Source organism: Carettochelys insculpta, chromosome 2 (genome assembly GCF_033958435.1).
Source record: "Carettochelys insculpta isolate YL-2023 chromosome 2, ASM3395843v1, whole genome shotgun sequence".
NCBI classification, from domain to species: domain Eukaryota; kingdom Metazoa; phylum Chordata; order Testudines; family Carettochelyidae; genus Carettochelys; species Carettochelys insculpta.
Genome location: NC_134138.1, coordinates 20,304,789 through 20,327,164, shown reverse-complemented (window position 1 = coordinate 20,327,164; position 22,376 = coordinate 20,304,789). Strand labels below are relative to the sequence as shown.

The following is a 22,376-nucleotide window of genomic DNA, read 5'->3' as shown; positions in this document are numbered from 1 at the left end:
ACACGCGTTGGGTGCTATTTCGAAGTTAACTTCGACGTTAGGCGGCGAGACGTCGAAGTCACTAAGCTCATGAGGGGATCGGAATAGCGCCCTACTTCAACTTTCAACGTCGAAGTAGGGACCGCGTAGACGATCCGCGTCCCGCAACGTCGAAATTGCTGGGTCCTCCATGGCGGCCATCAGCTGGGGGGTTGAGAGACACTCTCTCCAGCCCCTCAGCTCACTGGTGGCCGCGTGGAGCGGCCCCTTAAAGGTCCCCTCCCCCTCCCTGCCTCTGCAGGAAGCTGAGGGAAAGTGCAGGCTGCAGCCTGCACACGCGGCCAGCCTGCACCTCCCTCAGCGACCCAGCCAGCTGCGATGGCTGCCCGGCAGCCCCCCCAGAGCCCCCAGGGGACCCCCCCCAAGGGGAGCCAGGGCTCACAGCCCAGCCAGAGGGGCAGCCAGTCTGGGAAGCGGCAGCGGGGCCCCTCCTGGATGGAGGCCAAGCTGCGGGACCTGCTGGGGCTTTGGAGCGAGGAGGAGGTGCTCCAGGTAATGGGGAGCAAGAGGCGGAACGCGGATGCGTTCGCTCGGCTGGCCAATGGCCTGGCTGCCCGGGGTCACCCTGCCCACACTCGTGACCACGTCAGTAGTAAGGTCAAGGAGCTGCGGCAGGGTTACTCCCAGGCCCGGGATGTGGCCAGCCGATCTGGGGCCGCCCCCGTCACTTGCCCCTTTTACAGGGAGCTCAGGGACATCCTGGGCTCCCGGCACACCTCCTCCCCTCTGGCCACCCTTGACACCTCGGCTGACGAGCCCCAGCAGTCCCTGCAGATGGAGTCCGCCCCGGAGGCAAGCCCCGCACCCCGGGGGCCCCCCCCGGAGGCCACCCCCGGGACATCGCGGCAGGAGGAGGAGGAGGAGGAGGAGGGGGGCTCCTCCTCCGCAGAATCCAGCCTGCAGATCCTCCTCCTGCCATCCCGGAGCAGCAGCAGGGCCTCCGCCCCCCGGGGATCTCCGGACCGTGGGAGCGGACCGACAGGTAGGTACCCCCCTCTGGTGGACACCCCTGGGCTTGAGGGGCGGGGGTAAGAGATATGTGTGCAGGGCCCCCCACATGCTCACATGGCCATGGCCCCAAGGACAGCAGGGCCATGACCCTCACAGCACTGCAGCCATCAGCCCCTGCCCCCCCCCACCCCGCATGACAGTGCCATGCCCCATCCCCGGGCCAGGGGGGAGCGGAACCTCGAGGGGCCCCCGGGCGGAGGAGGTGGGACACCCCGCAGCAGCAGCATGTGATGGAGTGGGGGGAGTGCAAAAGGGAGACTCAGGCTACATATGAGCAACAAGAGCCGAATAGCTCCCAGGGCCAAAGGAGGATCCTGGGGCTACAGCTGGCAGGTGACACCTCTGCCCTGAACAAAGAGGAGGGAGGAGCTGAGCTGGCTTGGAATTGGGGGGCGAGGGCGGGGGCCACAGGTAGAGCCTAGGGGAAGGGAGAGCTGGTAGGCAGCCAGCCTGAGGAGGGGGAAAGCTGCATCCCTGAGGGGCACCCCTTGGGGTCTTCTCCCCACGACGGGTTGGAAGGACTGTCTCTTCCGACAGCTGGTGCTGTCACTCCTGGCAGAAACTGGCCATCTGTGGCCTAAGAAACCTCTCCTGCTCTCAGACCCTGCAGGGTGAAGTGAGAGTCGCTCCCAGCAGGGGACGGGGTGCAGGGCAGGGGGACCCCTGAACCCCATCCATCACAGCAGCATCTCCCGGGGACGGGGATGGGGAACCTGCAGCATAGGGCTGGGGGGACAAAGGCCACGGCTCGGGGCCCACACTAACGCCTGTCTCCATTCTTCTTCCCCGCCTCCTCTCCTGTGTCCTGCACCTGCACCATCACAAGGACTGGAAGAGAGCGCCGGCGAGGCGTCAGTCGTCCCGGAGAGCCCTCCGGGACCATCGCTCCAGGGCAGCCCCTCGGCCAAGGACCGACCGGCCCCACGGTGGGCTAGATGGCAGACCCCGCGCCTCCAACCGCCAACGGCGACGGACCCCCAGCTGCTGGCCATCCACCGTCGGCAGCTGGAGGTCGCGGAGCAGCACCTCCAGCTGCAGGAGCGGGCGCTGGCCTGGTGCCAGGAGGCATGGGGGGCCTACATGGACACATTTAACTGCCTGGTGGACTACCTGGCCCCCCATGCCGCGCCGGCCGAAACATCGCCCGCCCTGCCTGCTCCTGCAGCCCCACCACCAGCTGCTCCGCCCGTCGCCGTCCCGTCCGCCGTCGCCCCGCCACCCACCGGCGAGGGCCGGAGCACCGAGGGACCCCTGGAGCCACCTGACACTCGCCAGCCACCATACCTTCCGGTCCAGCCCGCTCCCACCCAGCCACGGACCAGGCTGTGAGCGCGGCGGGGCTCCCGGCCGGCCACGCCCAGTGCCGGGCTATAGGGGCGAGGGGCCCGGGACGTGGCCTCCCCCCCTTGTATATAGTTGGACCCTGTTTTTTTCGGCCCCCCGTTTGCCCCGTCCCCCCCATGTACATAGTTCTCCCCTTTATCCTCCCTCGTTTTCTTTTTATTATGTCAGACAGTTGTTTCTTTGTATTGTTTTATTTTTGTACATATTGCTTTTGTTGAACGTTTGTACATAGTTTTCTGTTTGTGGTTCACATATTTATTTACATCCAAAAAAAAAAAGTTTCAGAAAGAAAAAAAAAAATTTACGTTCAGCCACAAGTGCGTGCTGTCATTTGTCCAGGACAAGTGCGGGGGGGGGGCGGTGGGGTGCTCCATGGTGTGGGGGAGGAAGGGGCGGGCAGTAGGGGGCCTGGGCAGAGTTCACCCCGCGGCCTGTTCATCGAAGTGGGCCCGAAAGGCCTCCCGGACCCGGGTCCCCTCGGGGTCCACCTGCCGACTGCGGCCTCCGCAGCCCAGCCCTGGAAATAGGTCTCCCCCTTGCTCTTGACCAAATTGTGCAGGGCGCAGCAGGCACCCACAATCTGGGGGATGTTGTTGGGGCCCGCATCCAGGCGGGTCAGGAGACATCTCCAGCGTCCCTTCAGGCGGCCAAATGAGCGCTCCACCACCTGGCGCGCGTGGTTCAGGCGCTCGTTGAAGCGCTCCTGGCTAACAGAGAGATGGCCCGTGTAGGGGTGCATGAGCCACGGCCGGAGGGGGTAGGCCGCATCTGCGATGACGCAGAAGGGCATGGTGGTGTCCCCCAGAGGGATCTCCCGCTGGGGGATGTAGGTCCCCGCCTCCAGCCGGCGGCACAGGCCCGAGTTCCGGAAAACCCGGGCGTCGTGGGTGCTGCCAGGCCAGCCCACGTAAATGTCCTGGAAACGTCCCCGGCTGTCCACCAAGGCCTGGAGGACGACAGAATGGTAGCCCTTTCGATTGAGGTATCGTCCTCCACTGTGATGCGGGGCGCGGATGGGGATGTGAGTCCCATCCAGAGCCCCGAAGTAGTTGGGGAAGCCCAGGGTGGCAAAGGCGGCGATGGTGGCATCTGGGTCCCCCAGCCTCATGAGCCTGTGCAGGAGCATGGCGTTGATGGCACGCACAACCTGCAGAGAAAGCACATGGGACAGCACCAATGAGGGGTGAGCAGGGTGTGCGTGGCCCTGCCCTGCCCTGCCCTGCCCTGCCCTGCCCTGCCCTGCTCTGGCCCCCCTGCTCTGCCCTGGCCCCCCTGCCCTGCCCTGGCCCTCCTGCCCTGCCCTGGCCCCCCTGCCCTGCCCTCCCCCCGTGGGTTCGCTTACCTCCATGAAGACAGCCCCGACGGTGGCCTTGCCGACACCAAACTGCTGGCCCACGGATCGGTAGCTGTCCGGAGTGGCCAGCTTCCAGACAGCGATGCCGACCCGTTTCTGCACTGTGAGGGCACGCCGCATGGCAGTGTCCCGGTGCCTGAGTGCGGGGGTGAGCCACTGGCACAGCTCCAGGAATGTCTGCCGGGTCATCCTGAAGTTCCTAAGCCAGTGGTCGTCATCCCACTCCCCAAGCACCAGCCGGTCCCACCAGTCGGTGCTGGTGGGGTAGCTCCACAGCCGCCGGCGTATGAGGCGGGGGTGGGGCAGGGTGCTGCAGGGGTAGGGGTTGAGCCCTGCTGCCCTGGGGGTCATCTTCTACCCTGGGGCAAGGAGGTGCTCAGCTGCCTCCCACATGGCATGGGTCAGGGCAAGCCCTGCTCCTGCCGGGAGGGCTGGGTGGACCTCTAGCTGCTGCTGCTGCTGCTGCTGCTGCTGCTGGGGGTCCATGACTGCGGCACCCGGGGTCTGTGTGCCTATGGCTCCTCAGACCGCGTGCTGTGCAGGCTGTGTGTGTCTGGGAGGGGCCCTTTAAGGGAGCGGCTAGCTGTTGCCCCGGAAGCGCTAGTCCGCCCTGTGACCCTGTGTGCAGCTGTGCCTGGCATCCCTATTTCGATGTCTGCTACTTGGGCGTGTAGATGTTCCCTCGCTGCGCCTATTTCGATGTTGGGCTGCGCAACGTCGAAGTTGAACATCGACGTTGCCGGCCCTGGAGGACGTGTAGACGTTATTCATCGAAATAGCCTATTTCAATGTCGCCACATCGAAATAGGCTGCTTCGATGTAGGCTTCACGTGTAGATGTAGCCATGGAGAGCTAGCATCACAGAGTTTTGCCTACAGCAAAACCCCCAAGACAGCAGTGGACAGCCAGCAGGCATGGCTGGTGAGGCAGCTGCAAGGGCAAGCAGAACACTGGATCAGCACAAAGGTGGTATTGCCTCAGGTTCAATGAGGGAATGCATCAGGGTGATGTGTCAGGGTCTGTGTGGACTGGACAGAGTTGTAAGTGGGGCATTTGAAGAGGGGTATGAAGAAAGTTTGAGTGTGTGGATTGGCTGTTTACGGTTTTGGACTGGTGAGCCTGAGAAGCAAAGGATACTGCTCAATCCATTTGAGCTGGGATGATTACTTGAGGACTGGTTATGAACTCGGGGTGTGGTGTTTTCCCAAGCTAATGCCAAATGACTTTTCTGCCTCTTTCATTAAAAATTTCTTTTCTATACTCAGACTCTGTGCTTGCGAGTGGGGAAGCATTGCTTCTCTGATGTGCCCAGGGGTGTGTAAATTTCCCAGGCTACTGGATAGGGGCTTCAGCCAGTTCAATGTGAGATGGATGAAAAGGAACCCCTAGATGTTGAACCCACCCTTCCTTGCTGCCGACTCCTTCCAGAAGAACGGTTACACTCTCAAAGATCGGCTGCCCCAAAAAATTCATTAACATTTTAAGGCTGCTTCACAACAACATGACTGCCAAAGTATTGAGCAACAATGGGTCCCAAAGTGACCCCTTTGAGGTCAAAATGGGAGTCAAGCAAGGCTGCGTCATTGCCCTATCACTGTTCTGCATCTTCATCGCCATGATCCTTCACCTCATTGATGGCAAGCTTCCAAATGGTGTGAAGATTGTCTATAGATTGAATGGGAAGCTTCTCAGTCTTGGGAGACTGAAGGCTAAAAGCAAGACTTCTACAACCTTGAAGCTCCAGTGGAGCTCCAGTACGCAGATGACAATATGGTTGCTGCTTTCTCCCACAGCCCTTCAGACAATCTTAAATGCCTTCGCTGAAGCATGTGAGAATCTTCGCCTCACACTGAACATCAAAAAGACCAAGGTGCTCCACCAACCTTCACCAATGGGACAATCACATGGAGCTTCTATTGAGGTCAATGGAGAACTGCTGGAAAATGTGGAGCACTTCGCATACCTTGGAAGTCATCTTTCTGCTAAAGTCAACATTGATGCAGCTATCCACAATTGCCTGAGCTGTGCAAGCTGTGCTTTCACCCGCCTGAGACAAAGGATCTTCGAGAACTAGGACATCTATGCCAAGACAAAGCTCCTTGTATACAAGCAGTGGTTGTTCCAACACTACTGTATATGTGTGAAACCCGGACAACATACAAGTGTCATTTGAAGGCACTTGAATAGTATCATCAATACTACCTCAGGAGAATGTTAAATATCTCTAATGTCTTGGAAGAGTTGAACATGGCCAGCATTGAAGTCACTACCATTCATCAACAACTTTGTAGGACTGGTCATATGGTTCGGATGCCTGATCAGGGCCTCCCAAAATAGATTCTGTTTTCTGCATTGGAGTAAGGACAGTTGAGTGTTGGGGACCAGAGGAAGTGATATAAGGACATGCTGAAGGCACACATGAAAAAGTGCAATATCCGCGTCAACACTTGGGAAAACCTTGCCCAAGACAGTCCCTAGTGGAGAATGGTAATCCCTGAGGAGGAGGCACAATTTGAGAGGTCCTGCTGCAAAGCAGACAAGGAGAGGCAGAGAAGAAGAAAAGAGTGTCAAAAACTGCCCCGTGCCTCTCCAACAGCTGCTAACACCTGCTTCTTCTGTGATAAGATCTGCAGCTCCAGAACTGGGCTGATCAGCCATGAACAGACTCACAAGTAGGAGGGTGACATGACGAAGTCCTATTTATTATTGAGTGACCGTCAAGAAAATTTGGTAATGGGGGTGGCATTAGGGTGTGGTCTCTCTCTTAACGGCCTGGTGTGATGCTACGGTAATTGGAGGACTGGGCCAAAAGAAATGTGTTGAGGTTCAACAAGGAGAAGTGCAGAGTCCCGCATTTGGGACGGAAGAATCCCAAGCACTGTTACAGGCTGGGGACCAACTGGTTAAACAGCAGTGCAGCAGAAAAGGACCTGGGGTCTAGAGTGGATGAGAGGCTGGACATGAGTCAACAGTGTGCCCTTGTCACCAAGAAAGCTAGTGGCACATCTGGGTGCATTAGGAGAAGCATTTCCATCAGATCTAGAGAAGTTATTATTCCCCTCTTCTTGGCACTGTTGAGGCCACATCTGGAGTATTGCATCCAGTTCTGGGTCCCCCCCGGTATGGAAAAAGATGTGGACGCATTGGAGCAGTTCAGTGGAGGGCAATGGAAATGATTAAGGGGCTAGAGCACAAGAACTATACAGAGAGGCTGTGGGATTTGGGCTTGTTTAGTTTACAGAAGAGAAGACTGAGGGGTGGTTTAATAGCCGCCTTCAACTTCCTGAAGGGGGGCTCTAAAGAGGATGGAGGGAGGCTGTTCTCAATAATGTCAGATGGCAGAACAAGGAGCAATGTTCTGAAGTTACCCAGTGGGAGGTGTAGGTTGGATAGTAGGAAAACTATTTCACTGGCAGGGTGGTGCAGCACTGGAATGCACAACTGAGAGAGGTGGGGCAATCTCCATCCCTAGAGGTTTTTGAGTCCAGGCTTGACAAAGTCCTGGCTGGGATGATTTAGTTGACGTTGATCCTGCTTTGGGCAAGAAGTTGGACTTAATGCCCAGCCTCAGGAGTCTATGAATCTATGAACAGCTTGTAGAGGCGAGAGGGGCACAGTGGGCCGAAAGAAGCCCCATCCGTTCAGAAATAGGCGGGGCCAGACTAAGGGGGCGGGGAAAGGACGAGGCCGGAGGCGGTGCTGCGAGAGGATTCCCCTGCGTCCTTCGCTCAGCATGCTGGGATTTGTGTCCCGGAGCGGCTCCCCTCCGCCGGCTCCCCGCAGAGTCACTCGGCTGCGGCAGGGAGCTGCGCTTGGGGTTAGCAACCTCCGTGCAAGCGGGGTAACTGGGAGAGTGGGCCGCCCTAGTGACCCGGCAAGCGAGGAGCCTTCCCCAAAGAACTACAACTCCCACAGTGCACCGCGCGCTAGCGCAGTCTCTTAATGGGGGAGGGGGGGGCAAAATGGCTGTGGCTAATCCGAGGGGCCGAGGTGGCTGCTGTGAGTCTGTGGGAGCAGAGGAACGGAAGCGCGCGCGGGAGGGAGTTGGGGGATGGGCCTGGGATGGGGGAGGTAGCAGGGAAGCGAGGCTGAGGGAGTCGGGACTGTGGCACGGAGGCTGGGCACTTCGCAGCTGGGCGGGCGGTGTGAGGCGATTCCCTAATGGGACTTGCGGGGCACGAGGGACGCCCGCTGGAGCCACCTGTATCCCTATGCTGGACCCCACCCCTCCCCAACTGAAAGCCCGGCAGTTCCCGAGGTCCGGGCCCTGTGCCCCTGGCGCCGGAGTTGGTGCCCCGCTTTGTGTCCTCTGGCGTGAGAGCACCACACAGAGCGCTCTGGGGGTCTGCCAGACACAGCTCCGGGTTGCGTGGCGAAGTTTGCCCGGGCTGCTAGCCGTCTCCTGCCCAGTCTCGTACCCCTCTGCGACACCGCGATGTCCCCTGGACCCGGTTGCGGAAAGGGATCCCCGACTAAGCATGGCTATTTCCCTGTGATTTTTGCACTGGCTCTACTAATATGTTTAAATAGGCCTGTGTCACCACAGTGAGTGATTGTAGTGTCTGGGGACAGGTCTCTGTTCCTGCTTTTCATTGAGTGTTTTCTTTGGTGGCCTTTAGATGCAGGTCTGACTTGTCTAGAATTGACAAAACGTTGATACAACTGTGGTAGCATGTTGTCAAGCTGCGATTGTTCGGTAAATCAGCTAACAAATATCTTTTCTTACTTTGGCATTCTTATGTTTATGTTTCATGGCAATACCTGACCTCTGGGGGTACGGGATGGGGATGAGTAATTTGTTTATGGTATGGTGGTAAAGAATTTGCTGAAAGACTGAGCGTAAATAGCCATCAAAATACTTACTACAATTTCACTGAGAAATTACTGATGAGGGGATTAAAATACAGATTATAGAGTGATTACACTGGAAGAACATCAGTGAGTGAGACTTGAAATTGCTTTTTGAAACAAACTATTACATCTTTTATAGTATGTTAAAGATACTCTAAAAATGCAAAATGAGAAGACCTAGCAGGTCTATGACTGCTCATTCAGAGAAAACAGCATTAAAAGTGGAAACTGAACATAATTAGTTTGCAAATAAGATTGATTTCTAATTTCAAATATTATAATGGGAAAAAAAAGTTCTTCCCCATGTTGTTTTTCTTTGTTCTGAACAGAATTTTTCAGATATGAAGAACTGGGTCTGTTCCACAAAACATAGTCAGTTAATACATTATTTTGTTATTCTTTTTAACTGCAACAGGACAGTTTCTCTACCATATGCTAGCAGCCAGATCTGAGGTTGCACTGCAGAGATGGGCCTTACTGAGAGAAATGGAAACTAGTGCGTGGTGTGAGTAGTTTAGGAGTATCATATGTTGAAATAAAGTGATTGACTGTAGGAAAATTTTCTTTTTTTTAAATCTACTTTTTCCTGCTGTTTTGTAATTATTAAAGATTTGTTCAAAAATGGGCTTGTTCCTTTTGAGTCATTTCCCCCCCCCACCCTTGAATTGACTCTGCAGCACATTTCCATGGCAACAGTTTCGTAATATCAGTAGTAGTACCTGTTGCAGATGGAGAACTTGAACAGAGGTGAGTGTCAAAGTGTACTGGTGAACAGTAATTTTGAATGCATCAGTTCTTGAGGGCACAATCAGAGATACCTGAGGCCTGATTTTTCGGAGGTACTAAGTACCTATATTGTGCTCTTTATTTGGACTTGGGGGCTTTTCATCCATTCTGAAAAACAATTGGAAATCAAGTTGGGAAATCTAAAATTAGTACCACAGAAGGCTTCTGAAAGAGCTGTTAATAGAATTTAGATTTTCTGAATCCCATTTTTGTAGTCTTATCTCAAGACTCCAGCAGACTCAGGATTGTGATTTCACTGTGGGATCAAATGGATTAGTTAGCTAAAGAAATAGGGGGAGGAAAGTATTACTACTGTCTTCCACATACCGGCACATTTTAAATCAGAATAGCAATTTCTAATCTGGTTAATTGGAGGCTGAGTCAGGAGCTGTAATTACTGGGCATTGCACTGATGGATTTACTTCAGCCCAAGGCTGTAGTAGTTCTCCTGGAATGTATGGCAACAGGAGGGAAGATTGACTATTGTGAGACTGTAGACTTGTGGCATATGCTGTGTGAGATTTTATTTGCTTGTAAGAGCTTATGTCATACTAACCTTCTGCTGCAGTGCTATTTGGTCTTCCAGGACATGCTGATCAAAAGACTTTGGACTGTAATAAATTCAGTGTTTGTGGCTTTCTAGAATTTATAATGCAGATATTTTCAGGTGGATGAGATCTGTTTTTTCAAGACAATAATATTAATTGACTGGAATATTAAAATACATATTTTCTTCCCATGTATAATGAAAAAATCTATTAAATGAATGGTATTAAATAAATGGAAAGATTTAGCTCTTTGGTATGACTAAAAGTTAAATAACGGCTTGTCTAACGGCCTGCTCTTCAATTTGAACGTGCAATCTGACAGTTAAACTGTGCTTTTTCTAATCCACATCTCAGTTTGTCTCTCATCAGAGTAGAATAGTGTTTGGGCAGAGGCATAACTCTAAGGATACATTTACACAGCAGCTAGAAAGCTAATGCTGGCTTGTGCTGGCTGATTCCGGCTCAGCCTGTGGAGCCATTTTCATTGCTTTGTAGCTGTGCATGTTGGAGCACAGGCTCTAGGACCCTGAGAGATGGTAGCGTCCCAGAGCTGTCTCCAGTCTGAGCCTGGAAGTCTATTTAGCAATGAAACAGCCTTGTGGTTTGAGCCACACTAGCACCAGTCACTTTGCATGGGCCAGCTGTGAAGTGTTATATTTTTTTTCTGGGTAGACACTACATTTGAGTGCTTAAAACTGAAAGTCTGTACACATAATAAACATGCATAGTCCACTGAGGACTACTGGGTGAGCCAGAGTGAGCAGGGATAGTGCCGTGCATAAGCCTGACTAATGCAGAAAGTCCAATGATCTAGCCAACATTGCCATGTGCCTCAGGGGGAATGAATAGAACAGTTGTTCAGTCTCAGCTACTTGCAGTCAGAGGCTTAGGGACATCCAGAGAATGGGTTTGTGTCCTTGACTGTCTTGTTGAATAGCTATTGATAACATAATTTTTATCCGAGGAACATATCACGTTGTAATTTTTTTAAAATCAGTTATGCTTTTGCCTTCACTACATTCTCTGAGTTCCACATGATGACTGTGTTCTGTGTGAAGCAGTACTTCTTTACGTTGTTAAAATTGCTGCCTATTTAATTTCATTGGGTGCCTCCTTATTATTCATAAAAATCTTTGTTGAGGGGCTTTGTCAAGGCTTTCAGAAAGTCCTAGTATACCAAGTGGCGTTGATCACCTTTGTCCATACAACTTGACACTCTCAAAGGATTCTAAGGCTACGCCTACATTAGAGAGTTTTGTAGACAAAACTAGTGGTGCATCCGCGCACAAAATGCATTTTGTCAACAGAAGCTGTTGACAAAAAAGGCCCTGTAGATGCTCTGGGGAGCCCTTTTGTCAACAGAGTGGATCAAAAGATTTGATCCATTTTTGTGTGTAGATAAGACCTGTTTTGTCAAGTTTTGTCGGAGCATCTGTTCTAACAGTAACTTCTGTAGACAGATGCTTCTAGGGTAGACATGGCCAAGAGATTGGTGAGGTATGATTTCCCTTTACAAAAGTCATATTAACCATTCTTCATTATCTTTTGTTGATCTATGTGCATCATTAATTCCATTCTTTAATATATTTTCAGCCAGTTTACCTGATACTGGAGATTAGTCTTACTGGCCTGTACTTGCAGGGGTAGGCTCTTCAGTGCTTTTTCAAAATACATATTATACTTAAATCAACATCTGTAGCCGATGACTAGAGACAGCTAATAATCGGTTACATTTAATAGATGTGTGTGTTTTGTATTCAAGTTCCATCAGAACTTCTGCGTGTAGCTTGTGGTCCTGGTGACTTATGTTTAATTTACCAGTTAATTCCACAACTACCTATGTTGACCTCTCCATTTTCAACAATTCTTCAGATTTGTCACTAAACTTGTGTAGAAAAGTTCCCTGGTCATGTTGAATCTAGTCAATAACTTCACAAAAAGTGACAGGGCAAGAGTGCATTTCTATTGCATACCAACTTGTATAGAAATGCAGTAGATGTTAACCAGCGTGCACTTTCACACAGGTATGAAGACCATGCAACATATTTATCAGAGTGTCTAGGGCAATTGCTTCTTTTCATAGAGTGGAAGTGCTAACCTGGGAACTAAATCAACATGGCTTTGTTGAGATACCCAACAAGAAGTGAGAGATTAAAGTCCTCGTTTGAATCAGCAGAGGATAAGAATAGTGTCTATTGCTGACCTTTCAACGGTGAAGCCGGCCTATTCTGGATGATGGCGTCTGGCAAGAAGCAGCTTTGTCACTCAGGGAGTTGATGTAAATCTCAGTCATGTTTTGCCATGCTTGGAAAAAGCCTTTTAGGGCTTCAACAATCCCCAGAAGAGCTAAATACCCAAAGTTCACACTGCATTTGTTACGTGTTAGCTCTTTGGAGCAAGTGACCTATTTTCCATGTATGTAGAGATTTAGTACACATTAGGACAGTATATAAATTACATACAAAAACTACCATTGAAGGATAGTAAGGTTGTTAAGTCAAGCACTCAAAGATTAGAAAAACCTGACCCTTGCCTGAATCAATGGGTTCCATTGAGTTAGTTGCTGAGAGAAGAAAGGCTTTCATACCTCTTAGTACTGATAATCAGAGTCACGGCAGTCCCAAGGCACTGCAGGGAAAGTTTTGCTTAGCCTCCACAACCTTAGGAAGAAATGGGCTTACTAATTTAATAGGGATGGTGCATGAGTGGTCTGGGCAACGTGGTAGGTTTTTGGGCATGGACAGGGTGACAATATTACCCTAAGGGAAAATGGGACAGTACACATGGCCACTGTCCTTAGTCCAGTGTCTCCCCTGTACCCCGCTGCATGTGAGGTTGAGACTGGGACTTACCCAAGTCCTGCCTTCCCCACTGCATGGCATTACTGCTTGCCCCCTGCATGTTTGACCACACTGCATCCCATTGTTTTGACAGAAGTGCGCATTTGTCCCATTTGCTGTTGCTGCTCAATCAGGTCGGAAAGGAAAAACAGGATAAATGCCCATTTTAACAACCCCCCTCCCCTGAAAAAATCCAGGATACACTCACCCCTTGCTATATGAGCACAAGTGGTTCCCAAATTTCTGCTTGTAGGTGAAAACTCATGAGTGACACTAAATTCCAATTAAAATACATGTAAAAGTCTTCAGTTTGTTCCAAGTGTTTGTAACTTGACATAGACCAGCTGAGTTTAGGTACTTTTCTGATGTATTTGAATAGTTTGGCACCAGAAGTAGAATGTAGTATATGTATGTAGAGCAGGGATTTCCAACCTTTGGGTCGGGACCCAAACATAGGTCCCCATTAGACTTGTTAAAGGTCACCAGCTGGACAGTTTCCAGCTGCATGTGGCTGTTAAGCCATTTGCAGTTTCTTAACACTGCTGCCTCAGGCAGATATCTGTCAGTAGCTGCCATCTCCAGCAATTATCGCTATCCCTATTGCTAGGGATAGCAATTACCCTATGCCTAGGTGCTGAAACCTTAACACGAGTTAATTGCTGGGAGCAGGAGGGCTGGGGAACCACCCAGCCTAGCAGCCTCGGTGAAGAGGCTGTGGGAGGAGGAGGAGTGTCTAAGGCTGGGGCTGTTGAGGGATGCAGCTGGGGTCTAAGGATGGGGGAGGTTTGGGGTGGCAGGGAGAGTAATTCTGAGGGTGGTTTGGGGCTGCTGACAGGTAGAAGCCTGGGGGCAGTTTGTGGCTGCTGGGGGGGTTGTAAGTCTGGAGGAGATTTGGGGCTGCTGAACAGGTTTAAGGCTGGAGGCAGTTTGGGACTATGGCCAAGGTCTGCAGGATGGATGGTGGGGCGTGGCTCTTCTGGGCACGTGGTGGGGGGAGTCTAATACAGTAAACCCTGGAGTTACCCAGGGGTTATTCCTGCAACCCCTGCATAACTTGAATTTTCCTGCAAGGGAAGGGGAGCCAGAAATCCCTAGGGCTGGTCAGTTTCCTGGCTCCCAGAGTAGCAGGAGCTTGGAACCAGGGGCAGGCTGGTTGCAGTCTTCCCATGGCTTGCAGGGCCAGGAAACTGATCAGCTTATGGCTGGTCAGTTTCACGCTCCCGCCATTGCAAGGTAAGGAACCAGGCTGACAGCCTTCTCCCTGTGCTGCTCCAGCTGAAGGGCTGTCGGACAGCTGCGTGTCTGAGGAAAGGGAGGGAGAAGGTTCCAGCCGCAGGTCTCCCCGCCCCCTGGCCAGGGACCCCGTTCATATAAGCGGGGGAAGTTCACTCATATAGTGAATAAAGGTAGGTATATATGTTCCTCGTTTTAGCGAGTACTCATAAGTAAAGTACTCTTTAAATGAGGGATGAGTGTAGTCTCTTTTTCAAGCCCTGTCATGGCCAAGACAGGACATATGGTCACCCTGGGCATGGAGCCCTACTAGTCAAGATGGAATCTTCAGAGAATTTATTTGTTGGCCTCTAACATCACTTTCCTGGAAGTGTGTAAACAGCACAGTTTGAGACAATTGTAATTAGATCAAACTTGGGCTCCCTATTTATTATTTTTGTTACTGGAGTGATAGGAGTCCTAGTTTGAGGATCATACCACAAAGCGCTAGGAACTGTACAAACAGAACAAAATGGTAATCCCTTGCCCCAAATGTTTACAAACTGAAAAAGGGAAAAAAAAAACAACCTGACATACATCACACAAGCAGAGTGTGCAGTCTGATGGCAGCAAATGCACTGCATGTTGAATCTCTCTAACCTGGAACTCCGACATCCAGCAACATATGTAATTTGGCACGATTATAATAGTTAGTTAGCTAGATGACATGGTTATGGCCAAGTATCCCATGGTCCAATAAAATTTGTTTCCAGCCACCAGTCCTGGCTCTGTGTTCTGTGCTGTTATTGAGCTGTAATTTACCCCAAAATGTCTTCTATGACCCCAGTAAGTATTGGAAGAGTTGATAATGCTGCTAGATAATATTGACTTTCCCTGGTCCAGCAAATTCTCTCATCTGGCACCAGTCAGGTCCTGATGTTGCTGGATTAGAGAGATTCAACCTGTAGTTCCACAATTTTGCTTTCTGTCTCTGGTGGGTCTAGTTAGGAGGGGATAAACTAAAATGAGAAGGGGTTATAGAAGGGGAGAAAGAAGTACTAAAACCTTGATTTAAATAATTTGGTTTTAATCATATTTTGTATTTTATTCTTCAGTTAGTATCCTTGATTGTTCTAACCACTGAAATGTTACATTTAGTTGCAAATCAGTCTTATTAATCTATAAAACTTAGTTTTTGCTAATAGAAAGGTACTCTATCTGTACATCCAATAATACAGCTCAGCATTCATATAGCCTAGTAATTTTTGGTCTTATGTTAGAAAACGATGAATTAAGTATTACTGAGGGATTTTTAATTCATTTTATTTTACTTGTGACCTGTCAAGCTACATTTGTATTGAAATTGGTATTAAATCTGTGGTGGTCAACCTGTGGGCTGAGGGCTTCCAGTGGCCCATTAAGTTTCTATACATGGCCCACAAGACCTTTTGTTTACTATTGCCAGATTCCACTGATTTTTGTACATGTAAGTTTTTTCCTACCAGTATTACAAAAGTGACATGCACTTAAGCAAGGGCATATGAAATGTGTATACTGATTGAATAAAACCTTGTTGAAATCATGCACGCCCTCTGCATCCATTCAAAGTGTTACTATGGTTCAATCATCATACTCCACAAATTCCACGAATGCAAGCAGAGTTAACAAAACTACCTTATCCTGGGAGACCATCTTGGTTACGACAGTTTTATGGCCCACTGGGATGACGGAGGGCCGCTCATGTGGCCCAATCAACTAGCCTAGGTTCCACCTCACTGAATTAAATGCACCAAAATGGCAATGTAATTCTTTTTAGTTACATAAAACTGCTTCAGTGTGCTGTACACATAAGAAAAGATTTATTCAAGCAGGTTTTGCATTTATTAATAATACACTTTATATTAATGCACTAAACTTAATGCATTGTATGCCATGTCTCAACTTCTTATTGAAATGTATTTTTATCTCCTTATAGCTTATTTCGTCTTGCAAAACTGAAGACAAAATCCTTGCTAGCAAAAATGCCTGGTAGTAAGTATTGCAACCTTTAATCACCTTGAGCAACACTGAAGAATATGATGTTGTGTCTTAAATATTTCTTAATTGGGGTGAGAAAAATAAGGGAACTAATGCAGGTATTTTGAGTTTAAAATGGAATTTCATTCGCTCAGGACCATATGATTTGCCATATATTGATTTACCAGTGCATTTCTGTTGTTGAGTACTTTTTAAACATGAAATCTCAGTGATCATGAAATCTTTTATAGTTATAAAATTGCATACCAAAATTATTTTGAATTTAGTATGTGACTTAAAGTATATTTATTTTGGAAGGGTGCAGTGGTGCCAAAGAAAATTCAAAAGAAGCCTGTGGTACTCAAGTGTAACTACCTCAAAGATATTTCAAAATAGTTATATTGCATAGCATGTAGAATTGTTACCTTATCAAATAGTATGTCGAGTGCTTAAACATTTTTGAAAGCTAACATTTTGATAGAAAAAGCATCTTTTTTAAGACTGAAAAAGATCACATACATGGAGGAAGTAAAAGCTTTAAGTTCAGAAAGGAAATGAACCACTGCACAGTTAATACCAGCTAAGGTAGGTAACTTTTTTTCCAGGAGGAAAAAAGTAGCCTTTATAACAAGTGAATATCTTTTTTCGTAATGAGTCTTCCACAACCAAAGTCAGGATTGTTGGAATTTAAATTAGACACTCCCCCCTTTAATTATGAAACAGATATCATTTTGAATATGCATTTCACAGAAGTCTGGATTGATAAGGAAACATAACATTTCTATTCAAGGTTTCTGAGATGACAAGTAGCAAAACATAAATTAAGCGCTTAATTTGGTGGGTATTTTGCCATCTGGTTACTGCTTGTTACTTACTATAAAATATATTAGAGGTATTTTGTATTACAGTGCCACAGCTTTTTTTGTAAATTGCTGGTCTATAGCTGAAGCGAAATTTGGATGTCTGATACTATTTGTTGGTCCCTTGTAATTATGGAATGACTTTCTATAAATGTTTTTGCATTATTTTTCTACATTATGGAATAAAGAAAAGGAACAGTCTCCTTTGTATAAGTATGGGTTGTGCTTCCCTGGTGAAAAAAAATAGGAAGAAGGGTGCTTTCAAAAGGGGCTTCCTTTTGAAGGAACCCAATCTACATGTCTGTTTTGGCTTTTGAAAAACAGCACTTCAGGAATGGCAAGTGGCCATTATGCAAATGAGGCACTGAATACAGAAATCAGTGCCTTGTTTGTATTTTCAATCGGCTGCCTTTGCTTGCCCTTTTCAAAAGGGAAGGGGCAGTGTAGACAAGGCCTTAGATTTCCTTTCAAATAAAAATGGATTTGAGCTACTCAGTGGGGGAAAAAAAATATTAATACATATATTTTGTTCCAAGTGCTTAAATCTCACTTGTATAGAGAATCTTCAGATTAATTATTCATGAAAGTTGTGCTTCAGTATGAAGTAGTTAATAGAGCAGTTTTAAAACCGTGCAAAACAAAACTTTACTGATTGTGGATAATAGGAAAGGAATCTTGACATAGATTGTAATTTCTCCTTGAAATTGTGGACAGAGAACAATTTAATCCGATTTTCATTAGTATTTTCTTGCAATTTATCAGTCTGCCTTTGCAATCCTTTTGTTGATTATTATGGTTAAAAACTGTTGTTCAAGTTTTCCTCTCAGTTGTGTGTACAGTGCAGGTTTCAATATACAGAATACAAAGTGACAAAATAAGTGATGTGTACACAAGTATAAAGTGAAGTGTCATTTCAGTACTTATTGAGTATTTTTATTCAGGTGATTTTAAAACAGACACCACTGCAACCAACGTTCTTCTGGAGTTTGATCTTTGCTTTATATCTGTATACATAAAAACATTAAACAGTTTTGGGTCCACTAGACGATATGAAACAATCTGTAAAATACAAAACAACAGACTACATCTGCCCAACGAGGACTCTACCCAGAAAATTATCTTTCTTAGTAGGTTATACGAGTACTTATTCAAAATATGTTCTGGCAGAAGGTGGACCTTTGATAGTCAGAACTCAGGGCTCAGCAACCTTTCCGAGGCAGAGAGACAAAATTTAATCTTTTGACCTCTGCGTGGTCCTTGTGCCAGTGACCCTTTTTAATAGTCCTACTTATACAGCTTCATTCATAAATGAAGATGCAGATCTTCACCATTTAGGTGGTGGTTGATAGATAGTCTTTTCTTAATATACAAGAAGCATGGCTCTGAGAACGCTCCTGGCTGCATGGGAGAAAAGGGGCTGGGCTGAGCTCCCGCCTTGCATGCTGATGAAAATCGGTTTGCATGCTGCTCTTTGAACCCATGCTGGGGGTTGCTGACCCCTGGAACATATTATGCCAATTAATATTTTTATTTGTCGCATGGATTTGCATTTCCTAATTAGCTGATGGTGATTGTCTAGTGGTCCACATTAGGAAAGGGGCTGTGCAAGTAAATGCAATCAAAACTTACCTAAAAATCTATGCAATTTAAAACTGAGTGCTATCTCAATTTATTTTTTGCATTTTCAGTATCTGATTTCATTAATGCCTTTATTTATTTTCATTACGTACTGTGGCAGGGTCAGTCTCATTCCTGGGCCCCAGGTCCTCTTTTTCAGTCCACTGGCCCCACCATATGAACCCAGTTACCCTTGCTTGGGGCAGGGGGTAGTTTGGGGGGAACCTACTCCCCACCCACTCATTCCGGGTTCCAGCCGGATCCTGGGTGGCCGCTGCCAGTGAAGGCTGACTCTGTTCACCCTTACCCCTGCAGCTCCTCTCCCTGGGCCACTTCCCCAGATGATTCCCCCTGGTACCTCCTTCTCATAGTCGTAGCTGTGGCTGCAAGTCCCCTCCTTTGTTTGGCTCCTCCGGCTGACCACTTCCTCACAGTCTCTGATTGAGCTTCAGGCCCCTGCTGGACTGGGGCAGTCCAGCCCCCCAGGTTGCTGAGGCTCCTCTCCTCTTTTGTGGTCCCTGGTGTTCCTCTAAGTCTCCTTCCTGCTCTTCGCTTGCCTTTTAAACTGTCCTTAATCACCCTCCCCTTGCCCTGCCTGGAGAAGGGCTTATAAAGGTAGCCTTGAGTGAGATCAGCTGGCCCTAATTGGTTTAGGGAAGCCTACTCCTCAGCCGTTTCCACTTTGTCAGCTCCATTTCTGGTGTTTTTACTTCTGTCTTTTCCTCTCTGGTCCCACCCCGCCACACTACCAAAAAGTCATGTATGCCTCTGATTATTTTTTTTTTTTTTTTTTATTTTTCGTTTTCTAAGCTGTCTACAAGATATAGCTAATGCTTCCTGTTTTAGGTCAGAAGCAAATGCCTGATAAAAGCATACTCAGGTTCAAAATCTAAATTTTGCAGGGAGTATTTTGTAAAAATATTGCTAAGTTTTATTCACTTATCTGCCGTTGTGGATTAGTCATTACTTTGCAACTGCTTTTCATGTTGATCACCACTGACTGATCTTCATGTTCAACATTATTTGTTATTGAATTCTGTGTTATAGGCTAGATGGGCTCATTTGGTTAAGAGACATTCCTCAGGATTAGGTTGTAAATGTCTTCTATATAAGGGCCCATTTTACACTTAATTGATACAATTGTAGTTTTACATGAACAGGGGATGAGTTTTTTTTATGTACTGCATTTTGTGCATTAAATATGATCTCAAAATCTTTGAATTGCTGACTTGCACTGGTAACATCAGTATTTTAGCTTAGTTGGTATAAGGCTTTTTGTTTTTAAAAAAATTAATAACATGCACATATCCATTTTCATTCTTTCATCAGGGTAGGAAGTTACAGTGACAGGCTGGATTTGTCCCAGGAGACTAGGTCCAGCTCCTATAAAGAGACACTCTTCATTTTATATGTGTGAATAGCCCCATTCACTTCAGTGGAATCCTGTGGTACTTTAACGACTAATAAATTTATTTGGTTATAAGCTTTCATAGTTTTCAAGATGCCACAGGAATCCTCATTGTTTTTGGTGAAACAGACCTAACACAGTTACCCCTTTGACACTAATTTCAGTGGAACTACTCATATGCTTTAAGATAAGCGATTGCATGTGTCTTTGCAGGATCAAAGCCTTAGTTGCCATGGAATATTTTGAAGCCCGTGTGATAGGGCATGCTGGCCCTTTTTGGAAAAAGCCAGGTCCATCACAGGCCTCTTACTAGATTTCATACAGAATGGAGCCTGTTATAGTGAAAGAATGCTGAAAAAGTAGCAAAGATGTATTAAAAAGTCTACCCTTCCTTAGAAGAGCATGTATCCTGAAGGGAGCAGGATGTGCTGACAGATGCTTTGTGGATGGTTATGGATAAATGAGGAGGAAAGAAGTCAAATGGGACTGCTGAAGAGCTAAGAAAGTGTGCTGAAGAAGAGGAGATATTTTGAGCCAGGACAACAGCATTGGAAAGGGGGTGAAGTAAAGGGGGCAGAAGTTGCTCAGAAGTTTTCTCTGTAGACTTATAGAAAATGTACAGTGGTGAAGGACTGGCTGTGAAGTCTACATTAAGAAGTGAAGATACTTTTACTGTACTTGTGTTGGATTCTTACTGTCTGGAAAGAAAAGTTAATCATAGGTAGGTCTGGAAGGGACCTTGAGAGGTTATCTAGTTCATCCCCTTTTTCTAAGGCAGGACCAAATAAACTAGTGGTGTCCATAGAAATTTAAGGATTGTCACAGCCCCCCACCCCTTCAAAATAAATGCCCCCCTCCCCCAGATCCAGGCATGTCTCTCCACTTCCCCCCCCCGCCCCCAACCCATACTCCTAGGCAAACTGCCAGTGACTCACCAGAGCTGCTGCTGGAGCCGCACTGCTGCTGGAGTTCTTTTTCTACCTTCAGTGCATATAAAGAAGCAGCGATGGCCGTGCTCTTCATAACAGCCCTTAGCGTATTTGAAGACTAACAGGTTGTTTCTCCCCTTACCCTCACTTGAAATTCTACATTTTCCTAGAATTAGTTGTTGTTGCTTTAAACCATCTAAACAAAATGTATTACACTGATGTAATCTGAAAAACAGTTTAGTCAGTAGTTTGTGTTAAAGCAGGAAAGAACATACATAGAAGAATGAAGTAGTGTGAGGAAAAGTAAGGAAGTAATAATTACAATTGAAAGAATAAAGCAATGTGGCAAATAAGAGACTAATCCTGTATCATGTAAACATATACTTAACCCAGCATTTATCATTTGTTATTAGACATGCTGCACTGAACATTCAATCCTAAATACTTAACAATAGACATCCAGTAAGTGCTGATACAGTAGTTATTAGGTAGCGTTGCTGATACAGTAGTTATTAGGTAGCGGAAGATCTTACTCAGAACAAGGATCCAGCTCTGACAGACAAAACTTCTACACTCTTTAATATTAAATAGGCAGACTTGCGTTCTCCTTATCAAATTCCGTCTAATTCATCTATTGGTCCTTCTGTTCTGTTAATAAGCACTGACTGCTTCCACTGTCGCTGGCTCCTGTTGAGGTAGACCAGTCTTTGGCTAGGCAGCTGAAAAAGCTGTTACTGTGGTGAACTAAGAATTCTTTGGTTGCTGCTGTTTGCAGGCAGCTTTTTCTCTTCAGGGTTCTATTGCTGGTGACGCTTCTCAGTTTGCTACTGCTGCACACTCAGCTTGCAATTTCTGTTTTCCTCTGAGGTCCCAGTTCAACTGTGTTCAGCCTGTTGGCTGTTGCCCCTATATACTGGCTAGCTTAGTTTGGGTGAGCAGTCAGCATCTACTGTCTCCGTTACAAATCCTGCCCAGTCATGTGTACCTGCATATGGCCAGAAGTCCCATGTCTAGGGTGTGTCAGCTGTCAATCAAGAGGGCTTTTTGCTTAATCATTCCCATCAGCAATAGAATCTACTACATCGCAGGAAGGAGAATTACTGTGTCACCCTGACTTTTCCAAGGACGTAACTTACTGCCTCATTTGCAAGAAATGGAATTTTCCATTGTCTGTCACTTTAATGAGCCATATTAGAGTTCCTAAATCTTATCAATTTTTTATTTAATTACATTTTTACTCTTAACACTGCATACTATTTTATGCATTCCAAAAGCTCCTTATACTGTCACCACCCATTTTATGGCCAGTTCTAAGAATTACAGGTTTTTTTTTCCAGTTTTAAACCCCTTCCAAAAGTTTTTTCTGCAAGCCTTTGGTTTGGGGTATTTCATAGAATCATGGGGCTGGGAGGGACCTAAGGAGGTCATCTAGTCCAGCCCCTGCTTCAAGCAGGATCAACCCCCACTAAGTTATCCCACCCAGGACCTTGTCTAGCCGGGACTTAAAAACCTCGACAGACAGGGAATCCACCACCTCTCCAGGCAACGCATTCAGTGCTTC

The 22,376-nt window shown here is 47.4% G+C and overlaps 1 protein-coding gene across 6 annotated transcripts in view; it reads left to right on the top strand.

Moving 5' to 3' along the window:
- The first annotated feature begins 7,547 nt into the window (after positions 1-7,547).
- Positions 7,548-22,376, top strand: part of EFR3A (EFR3 homolog A) — a 121,113-nt gene continuing 106,284 nt past the window's right edge. For 5 of the 6 annotated variants that reach the window (XR_012644337.1, XM_074986649.1, XM_074986651.1 and 2 more), the window contains exons 1-2: positions 7,708-7,747; positions 15,961-16,016. Coding sequence is in view for 5 of the 6 variants with exons in the window: in XM_074986649.1 (XP_074842750.1) it covers positions 16,007-16,016 (10 nt within the window). In the remaining variant the exon portion in view is untranslated. Of the gene's footprint in view, positions 7,566-7,707; positions 7,748-15,960; positions 16,017-22,376 lie in introns of those variants that run through there. The other variant, XM_074986648.1, reaches the window with a different exon arrangement.